The 22828-nt window shown below is 40.0% G+C and overlaps 1 protein-coding gene across 1 annotated transcript in view; it reads right to left on the minus strand.

Moving 5' to 3' along the window:
* Positions 1-12806: 12806 nt before the first annotated feature.
* Positions 12807-22828, minus strand: part of LOC140475933 (organic solute transporter subunit alpha-like) — a 28919-nt gene continuing 18897 nt past the window's right edge. Inside the window, exons 5-7 of the mRNA XM_072567855.1 lie at positions 18538-18649; positions 16032-16287; positions 12807-13249 (exon numbers count right to left, since the gene is read on the minus strand). Of these exons, the coding sequence (XP_072423956.1) occupies positions 13122-13249; positions 16032-16287; positions 18538-18649 (496 nt within the window). The 3' untranslated portion in view covers positions 12807-13121. The remainder of the gene's footprint in view (positions 13250-16031; positions 16288-18537; positions 18650-22828) is intronic.

The following is a 22828-nucleotide window of genomic DNA, read 5'->3' on the forward strand; positions in this document are numbered from 1 at the left end:
ATGTATAACAAAGTTTTTACATAGAGAATGGTTAGTGTGTGGAATGAATTGCCAGTGGAAGTTGCGATTGCGGGTACAGTTATGATGTTTAACAAAACATTTGGATAAGTATGTGAATAGGAAAGGACGTGGGCCAAACGCAGGCAGGTGGGCCTAGTTTAGTTTGGGAACATGGTCAACGTGGACTAGTTAGACTAAAGGGTTTGTTTCCATGCTGTATGACTCTGACAATATTATCTGAAAGGTACCACATGTCTCCAAGGGCAAGGCATTGAAAAATGGTCTTGTATGAAGATGGAAGAGGAAACATTTAGGTACTCTGAAGCTTGTAATATTGATTATAATCAATGCAACCTTGATTCCTATATCCTGAAATACCATATTCACCTAAGAAATATTACTCGAGGTTTCGAAATGTAGAGCCATGCCAATTTAAATATCACAGTTTAAATTATATTACATATATGAAACCAATACAAATGCTTTCTTGTGATCTACAAGCTTCACATAAAAACTAATGTTTACTTGAATATTGTTAAAAATATACACGCTGTCAAAGCTTTTTATCTTGTACTCTTGAGGACAGCATTGCAAAAATACAAAACTTCAAAGTAGCACAACAATTTATAGTTCATGAACAGTGTGCTGATTAGTCGGCAGCTGGATTCTGACTTTTTGAGGTGTTACCATAACAAATGCAATAGGGAACAGTTAATCACGCAGATTTTTTGTTTGAATGCTTGTCTTGGGATTTCGTTCAGTTCAAAACCGGTACAATGCTTGGCTATATTCCTATAGAATGTAACTTGTGGTTGTAAGTTTGCTCGCTGAACTGGGAAATTTGTCCTCAGACGTTTTATCACCATGCTAGGTAACGTCATCAGTGAGCCTCCAATGAAGCGCTGGTGTTCTGTCCCACTTCTATTTATCTGTCTCCGTTTGTTGTGGTAGGTGATATCATTTGTGGTTCTGTTTCTGAGAGGTTGGGATCCAAAATGGGGTCCAAATCTATATGTTTGTTAATCAAGTTCTGGATAGAATGTCAGGCCTTCAGGAATTCCCGTGCTGTTCTTTGTTTAGTCTGTCCCAGGATGGATGTATTGTCCTAGTCGAACTGGTGTCCCTCTTTGTCTGTGTGTGGATACCAGTGATAGTTGGTCATGTCTTTTGGTAGCTAGTTGGTGCTTACATATCCTGGTGGCTAGCTTCTTGCCTGTTTGTCCAATGTAATGTTTGTTGCAGTCCTTGCAGGGTGTTTTGCGTATGACGTTCTTGGTAAGGTCCTGGGGAGTGTTGTTGAACAAAGTGACTTTGGATGCAAGTTCATAGTTCAATGAAAGTAGAATCGCAGGTAGATAGGATAGTGAAGGCGGCATTTGGTATGCTTTCCTTTATTGGTCAGTCATGGTTTGGAGATGCCGATGTTGGACTGGGATGTACAAAGTTAAAAATCACACAACACCAGGTTATAGTCCAACAGGTTTATTTGGAAGCACTAGCTTTCGGAGCACTGCGCCTTCATCAGCTGGTTGTGAAGTATAAGATCGTAGGACACAGAATTTATAGCAAAAGTTTACACTGTGACGTAACTGAAATTATATATTGAAAAAGACCTGGATTGTTTGTAAAGTCTTTCATCTTTTAGAATGAACATGTCGGTTTCAGTTCTTTCATATGTAAATTGCAGAACATATGAAATAACTGAAACCAACATATTCAATCTAAAAGATGAGAGACTTAACAAACAATCCAGGTATTTTTCAATATATAATTTCAGTTACATCATACTGTAAAATTTTGCTATAAATTTGGTGTCTTATGATCTTATACTCCACAACCACCTGATGAAGGAGCAGTGCTCCGAAAGCTAGTGCTTCCAAATAAACCTGTTGGACTATAACCTGGTGTTATGTGTTTTTTTTTACTTTATAGGTCAGGGCATAGAGTATAGGAGTTGGGAGGTCATGTTGCAGCTGTACAGGACATTGGTTAGGCCACTGTTGGAAAATTGTATGCAGTTCTGGTCTCCTTCATATTGGAAAGCTGTTGTGAAACTTGAAAGGGTTCAGAAATGATTTACAAGGATGTTGCCGGGGTTGGGGGAATTAAGCTATAGGGAGAGGCTGAATAGGCTAAGGCTGTTTGCCCTGGAGTGTCGAAGGCTGAGGGGTGACGTCATAGAGGTTTATAAAATCATGAGTGGCATTGATTTGGGTAGGCAAAGTCTTTTTTCCTGGGGTGGGGAAGACCAGAACTATAGAGGGCATAGGTTTAGGGAGAGAGGGGAAAGATATAAAAGGGACCTAAGGGGCAACCTTTTCACACAGAGGGTGGTGTGTGTATGGAATGAGCTGCCAGAGGAAGTGGTGGAGGCTGGTACAATTACAACATTTAAAAGACATCTGGATGGGTATATGAATAGGAAGGGTTTGCAGGAATATGGGCCAAGTGCTGGCAAATGGGATTAGATTAAGTTGGGATATCTGGTCGGCATGGACAAGTTAGACCGAAGGGTCTGTCTCCGTGCTGTACATCTGACTCTATGCTGGTTGTTGGTACGGGGTCCTTTAAATTCATCAGGAGTTGTTTCAGTGTGGTGGTATGTTTGTGGGATGCCAAGGAGTCAGAGTAGTATGGTCGTCATCTCTGAGATGACTTTGATGTACGATAGGGTAGTTAGAGTGTCGGGTGTGTTCTGTCTTCCTGTTTCAGTCTGTTGTGCAGTAATCAGCGGACTGTACTTATCAGGCACCTGTTGGTTCTGAATATTTTGTGTATGTGTTGTTTTTTTTTTTGGCTTCTTGTAGTTCCTGGATGCTAGAGGGTGTTGTGGCTCTGAAATAATGTCCTGATTGCAGCTCTGTTTGTAGGTGTTGGGATGATTGCTCCTGTAGTTGCGTATCTGGTCAGCATGTGTACCTTTCCTGTGGATGCTGGTCTGCAGCTTTCCATTGACTTTTTGTTCTACAGTGATGTCCAAGAAATTGAGTCTATTATTATTCTCTTCCTCTTTGGTGAAATTTATACCAGTAAGGATGTTGTTTGTGTTTGTGGATTTCTTCTAATTTGTTGCATTTCGTGATGACAAAGGTGCCATCCACATAGTGGACCCAAAGCTTGGGCTGGATCATGGGAAGAGCTGTTTGTTCTAACCTCTGTATAACTGCTTCTGCTAAAAGTCCTAATATTTGGTGATCTCATAGGTGTCCTGTTGATTTGTTTTTAAATCTAGTCAATGAGGGTGAAATAGGTTGTGAGGCATAAGTCTACTAGTTTGAGGATGCTGTCCTTGCTGATGGAGTTAGTGCTGTCAGGTTATGTGTCCTCGGTTCGTCTAGCAGTGAGCCCAGTGTTTCTTTGGCTAGGGTGATATCTATTGATGCGAATAGGGCCACACATCGAAGGAAACCATGACCTCATCATCCTCTACCTTGGTGCCTTTGATGTTAAGGAATTCCTGGGTCGAGTGGATGGAGCGTATTGTGTCTTCTACTTGGTGTTTGTGTGTATTACAGTTCCTTTGCTAGGCTGTATGTCCGTGTGCCGGGAAGTGAGGCTATGGGACTGAGGGGGCTGCCTCTTATTTATGTACCTTTTGGTAATCCGTAGAAACAGGGAGTGTTGGATCTTCAGGGGTTCTGTAATGCGGTTTTCTAGCTGTGGAGTAGAGTCCATCATCACGGTCGGTGTCATTATTGGTGGATAGTATGTTTGCTTTTTCAATGCATTGCGTAAACAACATCCTTCCTGGTATAAATTTCACCAAATGGGAAGAGAATAATAATAGGCACCCCGTCCTGGACATCACAGTAGAATGAAAAGCCAATGGTGAGCTGCAGACCAGCGTCTACAGAAAAGCCACACACACACACACACACACACACACACACACATCAGATACTCAACTGCAGGAGCAATCATTCCAACACCCACAAATGGAGCTGAATCTGGACATTAGTTAAATGAGCCACAATGCATTCTCGCACCCAAAAACTGAGATGCCAAAGAAAAACACCTATATAACATATTCAGGAACAACAATACCCGATAAGTACAGTCCGCCGATTCCTGCACTACAGCCACCCAGCCATACATCAAAGACATCTCTGAGACTACTCTGACCTCTTGGCATCATGGTAGCCCACAAACTTAGCACCACAATGAAACAACTCCTAATAAATTTAAAGGACTGCATACCAATAACCAGAAGAACAAATGTCACAAACAAAACTGCAACAAACAGTACGTTGGACAAACGGGCAGGAAGCGAGCAACCTGGATACATGAGCACCAACTAGCCACCAAAAGGCATGACCAACTATCACTGGTATCCATACATAGACGAAGACGGACACCAGTTTGACTGGGACAGTATATCCATCCTGGCACAGGCTAAACAAAGACACACATGGGAATTCCTAGAGGCCTGGCATTCAAATTGGAACTCCATTAGCAAACAAATAGATTTGGACCCCATTTGGGAGAAAGTGAGGACTGCAAACACCCATTTACCACCTTCTCAGAAACAGAACCAGAAGTAACATCATCTACTACAATAACCCAGGAACAGATAAATAGAAAGTGGGACAGAACACCAACGCTTCACTGGAGGCTCACTGATGGTGTTACCTAGCATGGTGATGAAACATCTGAGAACAAATCCACCAGCTCGGCAAGTAAACGCAACCTGATCTACAAATCTTCTTCAAAATCTCAATGTAACTTCTCGCAAGCCACATTGTGAGCATGACTGATAGTACTCAGTGAGATTGTTGGGATTGGTTAGTAGATGGTGTCCAGTCATAGAATTACATGCAGTGTTCAGCATTATTTTGCATTTGTTAGCATGAGCTGATTGAAAGAATGCTGCCAAGATCTTTACCTGTTTGAACAGCTACCACGGTGTAGTGTGTGATAATATCTACCAGACATTGGAATGTACAATCTACATATTTAGGATCACACTGACACTGAAGTTGAATACTGCATTAGGCAGAATGTCTTTCTGGCTTGATAACAGCATCCTATCAATTTTACTGCTATAAAACAGGAGCTTGAAACAATGAACTTCACCTGTTGCTTAAATTTTGAACCATGTTACCCTTCCAGCATTATCTGAGATGATTACGGTTCACATTTCGCTCACTTCACAAATTTGACACTTCCCTCACTTTCTTAAAATAAAGTACAACGCTGATGTGGTAAAGAAAAGAGCATCTGTGCTGAATGTTGGCTGTCAAATATTGCAATTTAAGTAAATTAGAGCATATCAACAACACTTCTTTACGATAGTTCCTTCAATGCAAGCATATATTTTCTAATGAGGATTTATATCCTTGGGCTTACCATTGACCAGAAACTTAACTCAACTTGCCATATTAATACAGTGGTCACAAGAATAGGTCAGAGGCTCGGAATACTGTAGCAAATATCTCACCCCCTGACAATTCCAAAGCCCATCCAACATTTACCACACACAAGTCAGGAGTGTGATGGAATACTTTCCCCACTTGCCTAGATGAGTACAGTTCCAACAACACTTGAAGTTTTGACACCATTCCAGGTCAAAGTAGCCTGCTTGATTCACACCATATCCATAAGCATCCACTCCCGGAATGTATTCCCCTTGAGTTCCTTACAAATATGGTGCACCGAAAGACCGAATTATTTTATAAAATATGGCAGCCCTTCTTGAATTATATGAATACAGATATTTCGGCTATCCTAACAAGGGCTTTTATTTAATTGAGATTACGAACCTGGCTGGTCCGGGGCCCCTTGGGAGAGGAATCCCGCACGAATACAGGTTTTGTTACATTTGATGCTAACACATTCCGAGCATGTATCTCACTACCCAATTTCTATGTTAGCCGCTGTTTTTTTTTCTCTTTCTCTTATTTGAATAATGTAAGAGACTTCAATATACACTCTGGTTAGTTGTAGGTTAGATTAGTAGTTAGTTGAGTTTTGTTTATTTTTCTTGGTATTTTTCTTTTGTTAAATTTTGGTTATTATATATTTAAGATTTAATTGTATATCAATGTTTGTACTTGAGAGTTTTGTTTATTTTTGTAAACTTGTAAAAATGTTAAATTTCTAATAAAAATATCTATTAAAAAAAAGCATCCACTCCCTCCAATACTCAGCAGCAGCTATGTATCGGGCAGCACGGTGGTTCAGTGGTTAGCATTGTTGCCTCACAGCCCTAGGAATCTAGATTCGATACCAGCCTCTGGCAACTGTCTCTGTGTAGTTTGCAAATTCTCTAGTGTCTGTGTGGGTTTCCTCCAGGTGCTCTGGTTTCCTCCCACAATCCAAAGAGATGTAGTTTAGGTGAATTGGCTATGCTAAATTGCCCATAGCGTTCAGGGATGTGTAGGTTAGGTGCATGAGTCGGGCGTAAATGTAGAGTAATAGGGTAGGGGAATGGGTCTGCTGGGATTCTCTTCAGAGGGTCGGTGTGGACTTGTTGGGCCTAATGGCCTGTTTCCACACTGTAAGGATTCTATGATTCTGTAGGGATTTTATGACAATCTGGCAAATTTCTGAAGTGAATTTTATAATGATCCTTAAACATCCCTTCCAAACATAAGAAAGAGAAGGGCAGCAGATATGTGAGAACACTATCACTTGCAAGTTCCACTCCAAGACATTCATCATTCTGGCTTGGAAATGAATCACCACTCCTTCGCTATTGCTGAATCGAAGTCGTGGAATTCCTCACTCATGGAATTTTGGGTCAATGTACAGCACATGGACTGCAACAGTTCAAAAAGATAGCGGACCACCACCTTCTCAAAGGCAACGAGAAACAGGCAATACTACTAGCCCAGCAGCGATGCACATATCCCATGAGTAAAAAGAAATGAAATGTGAAATATGATTCACATAATTAAATGAACTTTGTTAGCAGAATTAATTTATTCCAAACCACAATCTACATCCCTCTAGAGACTTCAGAAAGTTCTCTTGGGCTTGCTTGATCACTGAGGTTGGAAAGGATGCTTGAACTGAATTGCAGTTTCCTTTTTACCTGGCTTAGGAAATGGACAGAAGTTATGAGATAGTGAATAGAAAATGAAATGAGCCTAAAGTCAGAGGCATGGATAGTTTCTACCATGATGACAAGACAAATCTCATAATGTCATCAATGTTTACAATAAATAATGCCTTTTCAAAAATGTCAAAGACTAACCCCAAAACTGAGATTGCTGGGTGTTTGATAAACCTTTTCAGATTGCGATGTTGCTGCCATCACAGAACAACTCAACATTCTGAAATAAAGGATCTTCAGGCAGGGCACAGAAGGGTGTAAATGTGGAGTTGGTGTTACATTATTAATTGAGAAGTCAGTTACTACAGTAAGGAAGGATGATACCTTGGAAGGGTCAACAAATAAGGCTTTGTGGGTAGAGCTTAGGAATAAAAAGGGACAGTCATACTAAAAGGATTGTATTATAGACCCCCAAATAGGAAGCAGGCAATATAAGAGCCAATATGTAGACAATTATAACTGAGTGAAGTAAAACTGTAAAACAATAATAGATAATTATATTCGGGGATTTTTAACTTCCCAACATTAATTAGGATAATTAGAGTGTAAAGGGTTTAGAGGTGGCAGATTTCTTGAAACGTATTTAGGTGAGCTTTTTATATCAATACATAGAGGATCCAATAAGGGGCAATGCTGAACCAATTCTGTGGAATGAAGCCAGACAAGTGGTCAAGGTGGCAGTGGTGGAGCATTTTAAAGACAGTGAGCACAATACAGTACAATTTGTTTTGGATAAGAAAAATATGGCCTGCAAAGAAGTGCTTTGGATGCAGGAAAGCAAATTTTATTGAAATAAGGCAGGGGCTGGCCAATGTAGACTGGAAGCAGCTACTTGGAGGTAAATCCACGTCAGAATAGTAGGAGGCATTCAAAAGGAAGTGGGGAACTTCCAAGCCTAACATATTCCTTTAAGGTGAAATATAGGGGTGACAAGCCCAGAGGACCATTGATGTTTTGGAACATTTGAACTGGATAAAAAGAAAGAGAGGTGTGTCACAGATGGAGTACAGGTACAGATAGATTAAATCAACAGAGAGCATGGTGGAGTATAGAATGTGCAGAAGGGAACTTAAAAAAGCAATTAGCAGAGCAAAAATGGGATATGAGAAAACGCTGCCAGACAGATTAGGGTGAATCCCAAATATCCCACAAGTATATCAAGGGGAAAAGAATAGCCAGTGAAAGAGTAGGGCTCATTCGGCATCAAGAGGGAAATCTGTGCATGGAACTGGAGGACATCGGTAAGTTTAAACAAGGGTTTCACTTCTGTCTGAAGAGAAGGAGGATGTAGGCACAGAATTCAGGAAGGTGAGCTGAAGGGTTTTGACCAGTTTGACGTAAGGAGTGAGGAGGTATTGGAGGTTTTGGTGGGCTTGAAAATTGGTAAATCTTCAGATCTGTATGAGTTGCATTCCAGGCTGTTGTGGGAGACAAGGGAGGAAATTACAGGTGCCCTGACCCAAACTTTTCATTCCTGTCTGGCCACAATGGAGGTGACATAATGTGGTTCCATTTTTCAAGAAAGGTGATTGAGATAAACTGGGAAATTCAGAACATTGTGGGAAGGAAACTACTGGAGAAAAGTTTGAAGGAGAAAAATATACCTCCATTTAGAGAGGCAAGGTTTGATCAGGGCTAGTCAGCAGAGCTTTGTCAGTGGGAGATTATGCCTGAGAAATCTGGATGAACATTTCAAGGAGGTGACCAGAATATAGACAAAGGTCAGTTTATATGGATTTCAGCAATGCCTTTGATGTACCACATGGAAAATTGATAAAGAAGATAAAAGATGGGATAACTCAGGAAATTGGATCCAAAAATGCTTAGTGACATGAGACAGAGGATGGTGGTAGAAGGCTATGTGACTGGAGATCGGTGTTCACTGATCAGTGCTGGGTTCCTTATGTTGGGTGGGAAGGGAGATGACACTAAGATTGGTATGGTGATTAACAGTAAAGAAGGTCTTAAGAAGACCTTTCGAGGACGTAACAAGACAAGGGAGTACTCAATGATTGGTAGGACACTAGGAAGCTTGGAGGAATGGAGGGTCTTGTCCACAAATCCCTTAAGTGGGGCAGTTTAATATGGTCGTGAAGAAGACAAACAGGGCACTAACCTTTATCAGTTTACGCATAGATTATAAGAGCAGGGAGTTTCATTGGAGCTATAAAGAACTAGTTAGATCACAGCTGGAGTACTGTGTGCAATTCTGGTTACCACACTGTAGGAAAGATGTGATTGAACTGAAGGGGGTACAGTAGAGATTCACCAGAATGTTGTCTGGAATGGAGCAGTTTAGCTATGAAAAGAGTCTGGAAAAGCTTAAGTTCTTTTCTTTGGAGCATGAAAGGTTGAGGGGACACCTGGCTGAAGTGTATAAGATTATGAAGGGCATAGAAAAGATAGATAGAAAGCAGCTATGGAAGGGTCAATAAGTCGGGTGCATACTTCTAAGAGAAAAGGCAGGAGGTTTACTGGGGAATTAAGGAAAAATCTTTTCACCCAAAAGTTGGTGGATGTCTGGATGGGTAGTAGAGGCAGGTCGCCCCACCTTTTGCAAAGGATTTGGATGAGTACTTAAAGTGTCACAACATTCAAGGCTTTGGGCCAAATGCTGGAAAGTGGGACTAGTGTAGATTTAGCATAGGTTTGGTGGTACAGACTCAATGGCTGAAGAGCCTCTTCTGTACTCTATGATTCTATAATTCTTCAGATATTTGAGTAATTTGTGCCTCCATGCAGCAAGATCGGAGCAACATTCAAACATGGGTGGCATGTTCCAATATTTATGACACACACATGTTAGGCATTGATTATCTCCATCAGAGAATTTAACCATCTGCCCATGAATTTCAATGCTGCTACCAAAGCAAAATTCTCCACCATCAATAACCTGGAGATTACAATTGACCAGAAATTGAACTGGGCCAACCAAACAAATACTGTGGCTACAAGAGGAGGTCAAAGGCTAGGAATTCTGTGATACTTAACTCACCTTCTGATTCACCACTTCCTGTCTGCAGCACAAGTTAGGAGTGTGATAGAGTACTCTACACTTGCCTGGATGAGTTCCAAACATCAAACAAAAGCTCAATATTATTGAGGTCAAAACAACACACTTAATTCTCATTCCAATAATCATTTTCAGCATTCATTGCCATGTGAAAGAATCACTGCAGTAACACACCAAGGCTGCTTAGCCAACACTTTTTAAACTCACAACTTCTATCATCTAGAAGGATGAGGGCAACTAGAACAGCACCACCTGCAAATACCACCAAAGTCACACACCATCCATCCTAACTTGAAAATTTTTTACATTCCTTCACTGTCACTGAGTCAATACCGTGCAACGTGCAACCTAACAGCACTGTGCATATACCCATTGCACTTGGACTGCAGCTGTTCAATGTTAATAATATGCTAAAGTGAAATCTGTTTGCTTTGCTGTGGTCAGAGAGAACATGAACTCTCCTGCCTTGGAATACTCTCTTAAGAAATGGTGGACAGTGAACTGAATGCTGACACAGACATCACCAGTTCCAGTCTGGAAGGATTCTGATATTAAGAAATTCACGGTCACAACCACACTCACAGGCAGTGGCAGCACCTCCTGCTTGAGGCTGCTGCTCTAGATACAACAATTAGAACCAAAGAGTCAAAGAGTTTTACAGCATGGAACAAGGCCCGTCAGCAATTGTGTCTGTGTCAGTCAACAGGACCTTATCTAAACTCACCCATTTTCCAGCACTTGTCCCATAGACTTGTATGCTTTGACACTTCCAGTTATAATCTAAATACTTCTTTACATTGTGATGATTCCTGCCCCTACCACCTTTTCAGGCAGAGAGTTCCAGATACCCCAAGAAAACTTCTTTAAATCTCCTCTAAGCCTCCTATCATTTACCTTAAATCTGTACCCTTTGCTAATGAGTCTCTTACACAATTGCTCTTCCTCACTTTCTTTGTGCAGTTGGGCTCTGGTTGCACCCTCCAAGGGAAACTATCACTTTCACTGTTTTCCAACACAAACATTGTCTAGAGTGAGGTGCACTCTGAGGCTTTCCTACCAACTGCCTGCCTCTCATCTTCTGACTGCTGGTCAGCCATTCCTCCTGAGTGCACTTCCTTAAACTGTGGAGTGACCACGTCTAAAAACATCTGAATCTACATAGCTCTCAGCCTGTACGACCAGGCCTCCAGCTGATGCTTAAGCTAAAAAGCCCAGCACTCAAGCTGGTCAAACCTGTGGCACTTCCTGAAGATGTATTCATCCACAGAATCGAATACTAAACACATACTTCAACACATAAGACCGAACTCCCATGTCATACCTGAACTTAAATTAATCTTAACCAAAATTTAAACCAAGTAGAAAAATATTTAAGTTTCTTGTACTATTAACTCTAAACTGTAGATAAATAAAAAGTAGAAAATCATTGCCCTTATTGACATATCAGCTCTCTCTCATGTGCCTATAAACTTTTTCTTTCTCTGTCCTAGTTTAGAAGTTGACATTTTCCCAAATTACTGGGTTTGAAGCACGGTCACTAACAGCAGTGGCTCAGCAACCAATCAACTCATTTCTCTCCAGTCTTATCAATTTCACACTTTCTCTAAACTCAGCCAGTACATGGCTTGTCAAAAGGTAACTTTGGGTAAAATGCTAAATAATAGGCAAATAATCCTTAAATTTTACACAAGGTTCTGCAGCAGAGTCCTTCCTTACTGCCTGTTACAGGATCCTCAAATCACCCAGTCCTCTCAGTGATGCTGATAATCTATCGGAGAGTCCTTAGTTTACCACCTCCTCTCTATGCTGCTGACTGCCTTTCAGAGGGTCCATTCCTTATCCATTCCTTTCAGTGATGTTGCTTGCCTTGGGGTCCTTGTCTCATCTACTCTTCTTGATGACACTGGTTGCTTGCTACAGGGTCTTTACCTTGTCCACTTATCTCATGATAAGTTTTGTAATTAACTCCCGATGATACACTGATGTGGGTTGTGAGTAGCTTTTCCTTTGTTTGCAATCTCTGCTCCATCCCTTTGTTATCTTGCAGAGCAAGAGGGCTTAGCAACTAACAACTAGCATGACTGTAAACAAGTGAACTGTGCAGAAACTTTGTGATCAGAACTGAGGCCTTCTCCATATGGTGCTCAAACCTCTATTAGAGCTGAAAATGTGTTGCTGGAAAAGCGCAGCAGGTCAGGCAGCATCCAAGGAGCAGGAGTATCGATGTTTCAAGCATGAGCCCTTCTTCAGGAATTCCAGCAACACATTTTCAGCTCTGATCTCCAGCATCTGCACTCCTCACTTTCTCCTCAAACCTCTATCAACTTGGCCAACTTTGAGCAGCTCTACAAATCACCAAGCATTTACACAACCTCCAACAGAGGCAATAGAAATTAATCAAAAAGTAACCTCAGGGTATTTGATGATTCCTTTAAGAGTGCTTACAGGTCTTCATGTTTCTGAATCTATATGTACACTTGTGCACAATTGGCCAGTGAGGCAAGGGTGAAAATGACACCACTGATGTCAAATCAGCAGTACATGCTGAATCATGATTTCTGTAATCAACATATCTCCTGTACATGTTTCTCATGCTGGCTAATGCCCCCAAAGTTTTGATATCAAAATGGCATTTTGATGTGTGTTCCATTTCCTAGAGGAAATTACACTGATAACCAAAATGCTTTCATGGATGTAAGTAAACTCACTGCATGTCACTGCTTCTGTTCTGTACCCTTACTCACTATGTTCATGCAGCCTCAGAAAGAGATTCTAAGCTTCTCTACAATAGATCCATTTGAATAACAACTCACACTCTGTTATGCAACAGAAACTGCGGGGAAAATATTGTTTTTTTTTCAAGATTTCTCCTTTTTATTATCTTAGCAATAACATTTTGTGCGACATTATAAAATATCAAAAGTCAATCCCACACATTGTGCAGCTAAATCTCATAAAATTTCATGCCATATGTCACTGTAAGGTTCAGTTTTTGAACAAATAGCTAATTTATAGACAGCAAACATAATTTGACGTATTATTAAAAACATCAAATCAAGGCATAGTATGAAGTGGATTTTCAAAATACAGCGGACTCGATTCTGGCATTTGTTTGCGATAATACTTTCTGGAGACAAGAAGCAAGATAAACATTTCCAGGATCTTTATATGGTGGTCTATTTCTGTAAAATAAATTAGTTTTTTTTTCAGTGTAAATCTAACTTAGAGAATTTAATGAAGATCAAGAAAAGTTAGCACGATATCTCATTTCTGAATTAACTGCTGATAAGATAAAAATTAATAGCATGACAGGAACAAAGAATTGAGAGTAAAACATAAAAGCGTGAAGTTAAAAGGTAAAACAACATGAGATAGTACATTATTGGAAAGAGAAAGGTGTTATATTTGGCTCTTTGTTACAAATGTGGTTTGGCGCTGTTTCCTTATGAAAATTCAAAAGGCAGCTTTGTTTCAAGAGACCTGTCAAGAACTAGATCCAAATATTGAAAATAAATTGCCTTTGCTTCCTTCAGATATCAATCTTCTTTATATCCTTATCAAATCAGAATTTTTCAGCACCTCCAACTGCATATGTAATTACCTGCTGCCATTCATTTTCTTTCTGGATATAATCTTGCCAAATTTAATTTAGTAACCATAAAGCCAGGATACTTCATAGACAGAGGTTTTGAGTGGCATTTTGAGGAAGAAATATTGTTCCAGAAGAAGAGAACGAGGAAGGAGACATATTGATGTTTTATTGAGAGTGTTGCTAATTGCTTTATCAGGAAAACTCTTTAACTCTTTCTTGATATCTGTCATTGTAATGATACTGGACAGTCTCCATAGTGTTGAACCTGGAGAGCTAAAGATTCAGTGTAGTATTCTGGTAAAACAGGATTAGAGAGAAGGGTATAGCTATAGCCAGGTAAGGAAAGAAGGGAAAGTAAGATGGAAGTTTAGCTTTCCAGGAACAGAAACCTAAAGTTATAGTATCTTGGATTTATATAGCTTCTGGCCTATAAAAGTGACTGTCCCTGAAAATGGGGATGCAGTGGTCACATGGTATTAGCCACAGGAAATGTAAAATAATCCTGAGACTATCATGCAGCTAGCACAAAATGCCTATTTGCTACACATCCATTTGGACCAGGCTACTAAGCAGACAGCAATGACATCATTTAAAGGCAACCACACCTCTTAAAGAGAGGGTGCAAGTGGCAAAACAGCATTGAAGCAGCTCAATCTGGATGGAAGACCTGAAGAAAGTACCACCCCTCAATGAGAGGATAATTGACGACTTGTAAAAAGTACTGTATTGACCAGCCTGCAACAAGCCAGTGAGATAGAACCATTGGGACATATCAGCATTGACAGTTACAGGCTGTGTTACCCATGCCCTGGGAAAGTGTGAGGTTTTACACTTTGCTGGGAAGAATAGAGACATAAACTAATTTCTATGTGGCAAAAGGTTTCTGAAATCTGAAGCAAATTAGGAATTTAGAGTCCTAGTTCAGGATTCTCTTCAGGTAAACATGCAAGTTCAGTTGGCAATTTGGAAGGCAAATGCAATGTTAGCATTAATTTCAAGAGGGCTAAAATACAAAAGCAGAGATGTACTGCTGAGACTGTATAAGGCTCAGGTCAGACCACATTTGAAATTTTCTGAGCAGTTTTGGGCCCCATATCTAAGGAAAGAAGTGCTGGTGTTGGAGGGGGTCCAGAGGAGGTTTACAAGAATGGCGCCAGGGAAGCAGGGCTTGTCATATGAGGAGCAATTGAGGACTCAGTCTGTACTCACTGGAGTTTTGAAGGATGGAGAGATATCTCATTGAAACTTAAAGAATACTGAGAGACTTGGATAGAGTGGGTGTGGAGAAGATATTTCCATTAGTAGAAGAGATTAAAACCTGAGGGCACAGTCTTGGAGTGAATGGATGAAACTTTCGATGGGAGATGAGGAGAAATTATTTCAGACAAAGGTTAGTTAATCTGTGGAACTCGTTGCTGCAGAGGGCTGTGGAGGTCAAATCATTGAATGCACTCAAGACAAAGATGGATAGGTTTTTGATTAGTAAAGAGAACAAGGGTTATGGGGAGAACACAGGAGAGTGGGGTTGAGAAACATATCAACCACGACCAAATGATGGAGCAGACTCAATGGGCTGAATGGTCTATTTCTGTTCCTATAGCTTATGGTCTTACGGTTTTGACTGCAGGATCTGACAAAGCTCAAATAGTACCTCCCCTTGAAGCACAGTGGCCTCATTCATATCTACATCACAACTTATTCATTCAAATGCACTGCATCTAAATTCTTTGCATGGCTGTGCATGCACAATAAATTAAAAAGGCCAATTGTGCTCACCCTCTGTGGAAACCTCTATGTAGAGGTGCAGCCATGTAAATTAGGGGAAACATTGCCTGCCACATTCACTTCTTACCCAATTTGGTTCAGATGGTCCAAATTCAGATGAAATTAAATTTCTAGATATTAACCTGGGGGGGACAATTTTGAAGAAGAGAAAGATATAAAAACATTGTAGAAACAGATAGCAGCAGTAAGACTTAACTAAAGATCTGAACCTAGTTATGTCTTTGAATATTATAATCCCTAAAGTGGGAAAACAGTAAACAAACAAAAGTCCTGATTTAAAAGAAATTCAAGGGAATTAACCATGTTCAAAACTACAGCAATACTACAAATCTTTATTCCACGGCAGTCTAAAATCTATCAGTTTCATTTTTTTAAGTTGATTCATGAGTGTAGGCATCACTGGGTAAACCAACACATAGCATCCATCTCCTCGAGACCACTATTTATTATCAGATGCAAGTTAATAAAAGCATTGCCTGTATTACCATATCAAAAAAAGATTTTCCATATATTAAAGTATCCTTCCTACACCATTTCATGTTCATTATTGGGAAGTGACATTTCATATTAATTGAGGTTCCACTTACTTGATGCTCTGTCTTTTGAGGGATACAGATCCACACATGGAATGACATTATAGGTTGCCAAACATCCTAAAATTAATGGCTGCAGATTGCTGAGGATAATATAGATAATTATAATTGCATATTTGGCTTTGAGATGATAGCCTGCTTCTGCAATTCCAAAGGCAGCCTTCAATGACAAGTTAAATACATATAAAGACAAAAGAGCAGATGTGTTCAGCATAATCTTCATGTAAAATAAGGGATTGCTTGGATTTACCTGCAACACAAAGTTTCTCTGATAAGTATAGTTTAAAAGAAGCTCTAGCCTTTTGGCTGCCATGTTAATATCTTTCTATTACATCACATTATAAATATTTTCTAAATCTACCACAGCAATATAAAATTGGAGACCTCAGTAAACATTGATTTAAGAGAAAGAAAGGTAAATCTTGAGGTTTACACAGTTGAAGTGCTAAATTGAGGAGACTAGAGGGTCGGGGTTCGATTCCAGCCTCGGGTGACTGTGTGGAGTTTGCACACTCTCCCCGTGTCTGTGTGGGTTTCCTCGGTGTTCCAGTTTCCTCCCACATTCCAAGGATACGCAGGTTAGGTGAATTGGCCATGCTAAATTGTCCATAGTATTCAGAAATGTGTAGATTAGGCACATTAGTCAGGGTAAATGTAGGGTGGATTACTCTTCAGAGGGTCAGTGCAGATTTGTTGGGCTGAAGGGCCTGTTCCACACTGTAGGGATTCTATGATTCTGTGATATATAAGCTGTTTGTGGTCTGCTCAGTATCATGACATAAACTCAACCATTCAGTCTCAAAGTTGTTGATTTTATGTGCAGTTAAGAAAAGCATCAAATGGAGATGAAGCACTTTATCCTGTTTATGATCATTGTCAAGTCACAAGGGATGTATTTAGCAGAAACCTGGGGAAACATTATTTATCAAGGCTGAATGTCAAACCAACTTTTAACCTCATACTTAACAAATGTAATTATGTTGGATTTACATGTGCTTATCTTCTTAAAACCTCTGTTGTCCATATAATTAAGTGTATTCCAAGTCATGAATATTACCATTTTGTTATTAATGATTTACTTTGTTTTGCTGATATTGCTGCCCAAATGTTTGTTGTGACTTTTGTGTTTGAACCAACAGAAATGGGAGATTTTCAATAATTGAGGGTCTAGAATGAGAATTCATGGACAGAAGGTTTAATATTTATGATTTAGGAGATGGAACAAGAGCACACTTTGGTGTGCTACCAGATATGATGATTACAGTTAAATAATGTCAATATTTAAGAATTAAACAGATGAACAATTGATGGAAAAGAAATATGGAACCAAAGTACATAAATTAAGTAAATACAACTGATAGAGTGGTGAATAAATACTGACTTACAATGTTGAGCATTTAGCATTGTCAGCATTTCTTTGCAATTCTATGGAAAGCCATGAAACAAGAGACAAAAATGCCTATGAACTCTTGCTTTTTTCATAATTGACATAATGAACATCAGTTTACAATAAATTGTGTGGGGAAATTTCTACCATTTTCATAGCCACAATTTTGGAACACACAGAAGTCCTTGTATATGTTGGTGCAGGTTTATGACAACAACATCCACTTGCCTCCCTGCAACCCAATCATAAAGCGTAGCAAATTCTAGGTATATATACAGCCTTACACCTGGGTATTAGGGAATGCCTGGCAGCAATTATTGTCCCAAGTCTCAAAAGGGTTTAAAGGCCAAAATTAACTGGGAAAATGTCAACTTTATTCCTAATTTGCATTGGTTCAAACAGAAAATGTCACAGATTGAAAGTATCACTGAATGTTCCAGGAAATAAAAAAGTAGAAAACATTATTGTATTTAGTATTACATATAAAAGATTCCAAACTTTCTAATGATTCACATTTAAAGGAATTTAATTCTAGAACTGTGTCAGGAATTACAGAAAGTACAAAATGGGTCCAAAGTTTACTAACAAAAACAGAAATTGATTAAAAAAAAAGAACAGCAGGTCTGGCAGCATCTGTGGAGAGAAATCAGAGATAATGTTTTGGATTCAGTGACCCTTCCTCAGAACTGATGGTAACTCGGAAAAAGTTGTTTTTTCTGCAAAAGGTAGAGGGTGGGGGAAAGGAATAAATGATAGGTGGCGATAAACCCCAAGAGAGAGGAGAATAGTTGGACAGACAAAGGAGTGGATAACAATCAGCCGAGAAGAATGAATAACTAATAATGGAGACTATTAGTGGCTAACAGTGATCAATATTTACTAACTCTACTCGAGACAAAGCACATAATTTAAGATCAAAATGTCCTCTCCCGGTGCATTAAATATAATTTAAAATGGTGTAATTTTGTTAAAAACTGATGCAAAGTAATTTTTAACAAAAAGTAGTCTTGAATAAACTTTGAGTAAATTTCCATTTGAAAGACGTCATGCTTACTTGGGGTTGTTAGCTAAATCTGCATATTAACATTTAAACAAGGAAATCTTAGAGGTTACCTCTCCACTGTCAAAGTTTCCATCTGCCCACAAGACTGTCGAAATAAACTGAAGCAAAGGTTGTAGAATCAACGTCTGCAAGATGCCAATTCGAAGAATTCTATAAGCTTTTCTGTGAAATAAATAGCCTTGTGTTAAAGTGACAATATATGTTTTCAGTACAAAAATGAGTTCATAGAGTCATAGAGATGTATAGCATGGAAATAGACCCTTTGGTCCATGCCGACTAGATATCCCAACCCAATCTAGTTCCACCTGCCAGGACCCAGTTCATATCCCTCCAAACCCTTCCTGTTCATATACCCACCCAGATGCCTTTTAAATGTTGCAATTCTACCAGCCTCCACCACTTCCTCTGGCAACTCATTCCATACACGTACCACTCTCTGCGTGAAAAAGTTGCCCCTTTGGTCTCTTTTATATCTTTCCTTTCTCACCCTAAACCTATGCCTCTAGTTCTAGACTCCCCCACCCCAGGGAAAAGATTTTGTCTATTTATCCTATTCATGCCCCTTATGATTTTATAAACCTCTATAAGGTTACCCCTCAGCCGCCAATGTTCCAGGGAAAACAATCCTAGCCTATTCAACTTCTCCCTATAGTTCAAATCCACCAACCCTGGCAACATCCTTGTAAATCTTCTCTGAACCCTTTCAAGTTTCACAACATCTTTCGGATAGGAAGGAGACCAGAACTGCACGCAATATTCCAAAAGTGGCCTAACCAATATTAGATGAACATTTATCTGTCTTCCCAGCTGACAAAGATTTGTTGAGGTACATTTTGATTATTACATAAATCAGATGTCAGCCCATTAATGAATCAAAGCATCTTTTCACCACACTTGTTACAGCCTGTGGATGATTAGCTTGTTGAAGCACTGAGCTTACTAAGTAGCTTCAGGCAACCATGTGGGCAATACTGTGCTATATGAATTTCAATGTAGGTAATGATTAGATTAGATTCCCTACAGTATGGAAATAGGAACTTCGGCCCAACAAGATCACATCGACCTTCCAAAGAGTAACCCACCCAGACCCATTACCCTACATTTACCTCTGACTAATGCACTAACACTATGGGCAATTCAGCATGGCCAATTCACCTGACATGTATATCTTTGGATTGTGGGAGGAAACCCATGCAGACACAGAGAGAATGAGCAAACACCACACAGACAGTCACCCGAGGTGGGAATCTAACCCAGGTGCCTGGCGCTGTGAGGCTGCAGTGCTAATTACTGAGCCACTGTGCTGCCTTAAGTGTGTTATTTATTTTTCAGTTGGTTTCCCATCTTACATATTTCAGAATTGTTCTCATTGTTGTTGATTTTAACTCATAGTTAATGGATAAAAGAGAAATACTTTGCATTCACCTTATAGCATTTAGAAATATTAGCTTGTTCTCATAATTTGTTCTCACTCAGATCTGAGCCAGAATAATATTGAGTTTTTATTTACTCATTTTTGGATGTGGACATCACTGACTAGTCAGTATTTAGTGCCCTTCCTAAGTTGTCCTTGAGAAGGTGGTGATGAGATGCTTTCTTGAACCATTGCATTCCATTTGGTATAATTAGACATAACAAGGGGGGAGTTCCAGGATTTTGATTTGATGACATTGAAGGAACAATGATACAATTCCACATCAGTGTGGTGAGTGGCTTGGAGGGTACTTGCATCTGGTGGTGTGCCATTGTATTTGCTGCCCTTATCCTTCCAGATGGTTGTGTGGTTTGTGTTCAACCTTAGGATTAAAAGGTGCTAAGGAGCCTTGGTGAATTTCTGCACTAAAACATGTAGATAGAATACTGCGCTGCTACTGAACATTGGTGGTGGAGGGAGTGAATGTTTCTGGATGTGATGCCAATCAACCCAGCTGATCAAAGAATAGAACCCCTATGGTGTGGTAACAGGCCATTTGGCACGACAAGTCCATACTGATGCTCCGAAGGTATCCCACCCAGACCTATTCCCCTATCCTATTACTCTCTATTTACCCTAATTAATGCACCTAGCCTACACATCCCTGAACATTATGAGCAATTTAGAATAGCCAATTCACCTGACCTGCACATCTTTGGACTCTGGGAGGGAACTGGAGCACCCGGAGAAAACCCACGCAGAGACGGGGAGCATGTGCAAACTCCACACAGACAGTCGCCCAAGGCTGTAATCAAACCCGGGTCCCTGGTGTTGTGAGGCAGCAATGATAACCACTGAGCCACCGTGCCGCCCGACAGTTACCTATATCTTTGGAGTAAAGTCTAGCGATAATATCATTAAGCCATCACTGTTTTGTCCTCGAAGGTGGCAAGCTTCTTGAGTGTTGTTGGAGTTGCACTCATTCAGGCAAGTGTAGAGTATTCCACCGCATTCTTAACTGAGTGCCTTTTAGATGGTGAATATGCTGAGGGGGTGTCAGGCAGTGAGTTGCTCATGCAGGATTCTTTCTCTTCTAGCCACAGTATTTAAATGGCTCATCAATTTCTTGTTAATGGTTATCCACACCCTGGTGGTTGTGAGGGATTCAGTGATGGTAATGCTATTCAATGTCAATGGACAATTCTGTCTTGTTGGAGATAGTCACTGCCTGGAATTTGTGTGGTTCAAATATTGCCACTTGTCAGACCAAATTTGGACATTGTCCAGCTCGTTCCTCATTTGCCCATGGACTGATTCAGTTTCTGAGGAGTTGCAAATGATGCTAAACATTGTACAATCATCAGCAAACAGCCTCACTTCTGACCTTATGATGGAGAGAAGGTCATTGATGACATAGCTGAAGATTATTGGGTCTAGGACACTGCCCTGAGGAACTCCTGCAATTTGTCTTAGAGCTGAGATGACTGACTTCCAACAACCACAACCATTTTCCTTTGTGCCAGGTATGACTTCAACACAGAGAAAGCTCCCCTCTCGACTCTAGCTTTGCGCAGACTCCTTGATGACATACTTGGTCATATGCAGCCTTGATATCAAGGCAATCCCTCTCACGACACCTCTAGAGTTAAGTTATTTTGTCCATGTTTGAACCAAGGCTATGATAAGAAGAGGAATTGTCATCATCTTCCACCATTTCCACCATTCCAGCAGATGCTACTACTGAACACATATTTCCCTCACCTCCCTTGTCAGCACTCCACAGGCATTATTCCCACCATGCATCATAATCCAATCTTCTGTCACTCCTAATATTTCCTCAACCCTGATGGCACATTCTAATGTAATTACAAAAGGTGAAACACTTGCCCTTTTATATTTTCTCTTCTCACTGTCTAGGGACTAAATACATTTCAAGATATAGCATCGATTACATTAACTTCATTCAATCTCGTCTACAGTATTCACTATTCACTATTCACAGTTAGGTATCCTTTACATTTGTGAGACCAAATTCAGTTTGGGTGATCACTTTGTGGCACACCTCCTTTCTGTCCATAGGAATGAACTCAATCTTTCTAGCTGCTTGTTATTTCAATATATCCTCTTACCCCAGTGCTCATATTTCCATCCTAGAGCTGCTGCAATGTTCCAGTGAAGCCCAACACAAGGTGGAGGAACAGCACATCATTTTCCACCTAAGCACCTTACAGAGTTTAGACTTAATGTTGTATTTCAATAACTTTAGAACATGAACACAGTCCTCCGTTTTGGTTACATCTTCCACCACCCCACCACCCCACTACCCCACTACCCCACCAGTCTCTTGTTTGTGGGGATTTCCTCTCTGTAAAGCCAATCCATTTTTGACTATTCTCGTCTATCATTAACACCTATTTTGCATAAATATCACTCTTTTGCCACCATTACCTTTTGTCTTTTGCGTGGTCACCAACTGTCCCAATAACTCTTTGCCCCTTTTGTCAACAACTTTTAAACCATAATTTCCCAGCTGTTTAGTTCCAAAGAGAAACTTGAAACTCTGTTCCTCTTTCCACAGAGAGTAGACATATGGAGTTTCTCTAGCATTTTTTGTTTTTATTTTCAGAACTAAGCAGTCTGAGCACAACCCAACTAAACATTAATGACCAGATTATTGCTAAGCAAATGCTGTTTATTGGCCTTGTTGATAACCACTTCCATCACTCTATTAATGATTGAGAGTAGAGTGATGGAGCAGAATCTTAATAAGAGACTGAGCAATGTGGGCAATGGAGGAAGTTGTGGCAGAATTGGGTGAGCAGATGGGTGAGGCTGATCATAATATCAGGAGAATCTCATTCCAACTTTTATACCTTTGACAAGTAGCAAGGTGATTTTTTTTGCTAGTTGCTATTTAAGGGGGATTA

This window comes from Chiloscyllium punctatum, chromosome 4 (genome assembly GCF_047496795.1).
Source record: "Chiloscyllium punctatum isolate Juve2018m chromosome 4, sChiPun1.3, whole genome shotgun sequence".
NCBI classification, from domain to species: Eukaryota; Metazoa; Chordata; class Chondrichthyes; order Orectolobiformes; family Hemiscylliidae; genus Chiloscyllium; species Chiloscyllium punctatum.